Source organism: Poecilia latipinna, unplaced genomic scaffold (assembly GCF_001443285.1).
Source record: "Poecilia latipinna isolate Pla-1442-1.1 unplaced genomic scaffold, P_latipinna-1.0 Scaffold6852, whole genome shotgun sequence".
Taxonomy (NCBI): Eukaryota; Metazoa; Chordata; class Actinopteri; order Cyprinodontiformes; family Poeciliidae; genus Poecilia; species Poecilia latipinna.
The window spans coordinates 1-3,086 of NW_015119468.1; the positions used below are offsets into that span (position 1 = coordinate 1).

Below are 3,086 nucleotides of genomic sequence, written 5' to 3' on the forward strand. Positions count from 1 at the left end.
AACAAAATAGATGGATGAAGTAAATTTGCAGTGGATTCAGTTTCTGCTTACTGTAATGGGTAAGATCTTATACATAGATTTTATTATTTAGATTTGATCTAAAATCATTGTAATTTGATTTTCCCTCATCAAATCATTGGATGTTAACACAATAAACATTTTATTCTCCTTAACATGAAGCTGATGATGTAATGTGATTTAAAACTTTATTTTGTTTTTAGCTCAGAATCATCTGATGGACTGTCAGCTCTATGAGTTTCACTACATTAGTGAGGAAAAGACCTGGACTGAAGCTCAGCAGTACTGCAGAAAGAAACACACTGACCTGGTCACAGTGATTAGTATGACAGACATGGAGAGACTCAATAGTAATTCACAAAGAGGCATAAAGGAAGCTTGGATTGGTCTCCGTGATGAAACAAACGCACAGAGATCATGGCACTGGTCTCTGCCTGGAGTGGAGTTCAATAAAAGTGAGACAAACTGGGAAACAAGTACAAATGAACCAAATAATCTCGAATCTGAAGGCCAAAACTGTGTGATTATATGGAAAGATTCCCCTCATTTTCTCAAGTGGGGAGATTTATCCTGTAATGAAAAGCATAATTTTATCTGCTATAGTGGTGAGAAAATAGTCCTTTATTTTGATCTAGATCCTCTCAATGATGTTTATTTCAAGACTTACATGTAAAAGTGTTTTGTGCTCTGATTTCTTTATTTCACAGAAAATGATTCATCACAGAAATACCACTTGATTTATGATTCAAAGAACTGGATGGAAGCTCAGAGTTACTGCAGACAGAATCACACAGACCTGATCAGTGGAAAGAAGCAGCTACAGGATGGAGAAGTGAACAATGGGTTAAATTTAGCGACTGCAAATTCAAAATACATATTTATCGGTCTGTTCAGTGACACCTGGATGTGGTCAGATGGAAGTAATTTCTCCTTCAGACACTGGAATCTGAAGTTTGACTATCAGATAATCAACAGTGATCAATGTGCCATGACTATGTTTGATGATGGAGGCAGATGGAAGAATGAGAACTGTGATGAAAGAAAACCCTTCATCTGTTATGATGGTGAGATGTCATTTTGTATTTGCATGTACATTACTGGACAAGAAGGAAGGACGTATGGATTTACAATAATAACCAGAATAAAACAACAGATTAGATGTTTTTCTTCCTTATTTCAACAGATAACATGATCCTGGTCAAAGAAAAGATGAACTGGGAGGACGCCTTGTACTACTGCAGAGATCATCACCATGACCTGGTCACCATCACCAACATGGATGATCAGAGATGGATCCAGGAGAAAGTCAAGGAGGCATCGACTGATTATGTCTGGATGGGTCTGCGTTACACCTGCACTCTGGATTTCTGGTTCTGGGTCAGTGATGAGGTGGTCAGATATAAGAACTGGGCCTCAGATGAACCGATGGACGACTGTGACATGTCAGGAGCCATGGAGACGGGAGGGAAATACAAGTGGTTTAAAAGAAATGATGCAGACATGTTTAACTTCATCTGTTCTAAACATCCACCAGGAGAATAAGTGTTGTATTATACAGCACTTATTCTCATATTCTTGTACATGTATGCTGATATATGTAGAAAAGGAAACGATTTCACATAGTAGGTTATGTTGTTTGGGTTTTGTTGTGTTTTACGTCATATGTACATGGTTTCCCCCAGAAAACGTTCTAAGCACGGTGATCAGGGCGCTACGGCAGTCATTCATCCAGCCAACCACCATTTTTTTTAGTTAAAAAATGTTTAAAGTTGACAGGAAATTTTAAAATATAATTTGATAGCTATACATTTTTGGAAGACTGGAAGACTAATACCCAAACATCAACTAGAAATTCTTAAAAAAAAAAAAAAAAAAAAAAAAGGCAATCATTAAAAAAAAAAATAAAAAAATAAAAAAATAACAATGCTAAGGCTGGTGGCGGCACAAGTAAAGCCTGGTGGCCCGCCAGGCTTATAATACACTGATGGAATCCCTGATGTATATGTGTCATGTAATTCTGTTTTCTCAAAGCACATATAACTGTTTTAAATTTAATATAATAATATCCATGTTTATATTCTCAAGCTATCCATATTGCTCACATGTTTAATTGATCACGATATTAAACTATTACATTACTGTATGTAAAAAAGCACAAAAAAGGAGACAATAAAGTAAAACAAAAATATCTACTGATTTATTTATTCATTCGATTTAAGATATATTTTTTCCTTCACCCCTGCTCACAATTTGAATTTCAACTGGTGGACATCAATTATAAGTTATTATTGTTGCATAAATGAGGCTACCACAAGACTAACAGCAATAATATAATATATTAATAGATGCTTTTGAGAAATAACAATAAAAAAAATGTTAAACATTGGAGGGTTAAAATATTTGATCTAAATTCTCAGTAGATGTAACGATAGTGATGTGGTTTAATTTCCATTATGCAACATATCTGCTGATGCATTTTAAACACAAGGATAAACTATCACATTTGTTGAGGATATTCATATGGATGAAACTTATAAAAGTTCCAGTAAATATTCAGTTTTATATCATTTTTATTACATTTTTGCACACTTTTCTATAAAGCTCATAAAATTACCTCCACTGAAATTACACATTTTAAAAATTAAATTTTGAGTCTTTTACAAAACAAAGATGTTTTGACATCAACATGTGGAAGTTTTCCATTTGGGAATTTGATCTCAGTGTTTCTATATTCAAATGCTGCAGCTAAAAACAGGAACTCTGATGAGAGAAGGAAGCAGTTTGTACATCTGGACTCCGTGCAGCAACTTTCGCCAGGAAGAAAAACTTAATTAGACAACGTGATTATTTCTATTTATGAACAAACAAGGAAACTCTATGAAAACCTGAGCGGCTTTTGGAAATGTCCAGTGGGCGAATCAGGAAATTCTGTTTTGAGAACAAACAAACAAATATGAAAAACAGCAACCAAACAAGAAATGCTTCAAAACAGGAAATAACACAAAATAGAAAAATAACAAGCAATGGAGTTATTTAACAGTCTTGTAATCTTAAATTTTGAAATTCTA

The 3,086-nt window shown here is 34.3% G+C and overlaps 1 protein-coding gene and 1 long non-coding RNA gene across 2 annotated transcripts; both read left to right on the forward strand.

Annotated features, from left to right (window-relative positions):
- The first annotated feature begins 12 nt into the window (after window positions 1-12).
- On the forward strand, window positions 13-623 carry LOC106944089 (uncharacterized). The gene is made up of 2 exons (XR_001424105.1): window positions 13-59; window positions 222-623. It is a non-coding gene; the product is annotated as an uncharacterized LOC106944089 (long non-coding RNA).
- Window positions 624-673: 50 nt separating this feature from the next.
- Window positions 674-1,948, forward strand: LOC106944088 (C-type mannose receptor 2-like). The gene is made up of 2 exons (XM_015027342.1): window positions 674-1,082; window positions 1,202-1,948. The coding sequence occupies exons 1-2, from the start codon at window positions 776-778 to the stop codon at window positions 1,558-1,560; spliced, it is 666 nt and encodes a 221-aa protein (XP_014882828.1). The 5' UTR covers window positions 674-775; the 3' UTR covers window positions 1,561-1,948.
- Window positions 1,949-3,086: the final 1,138 nt, after the last annotated feature.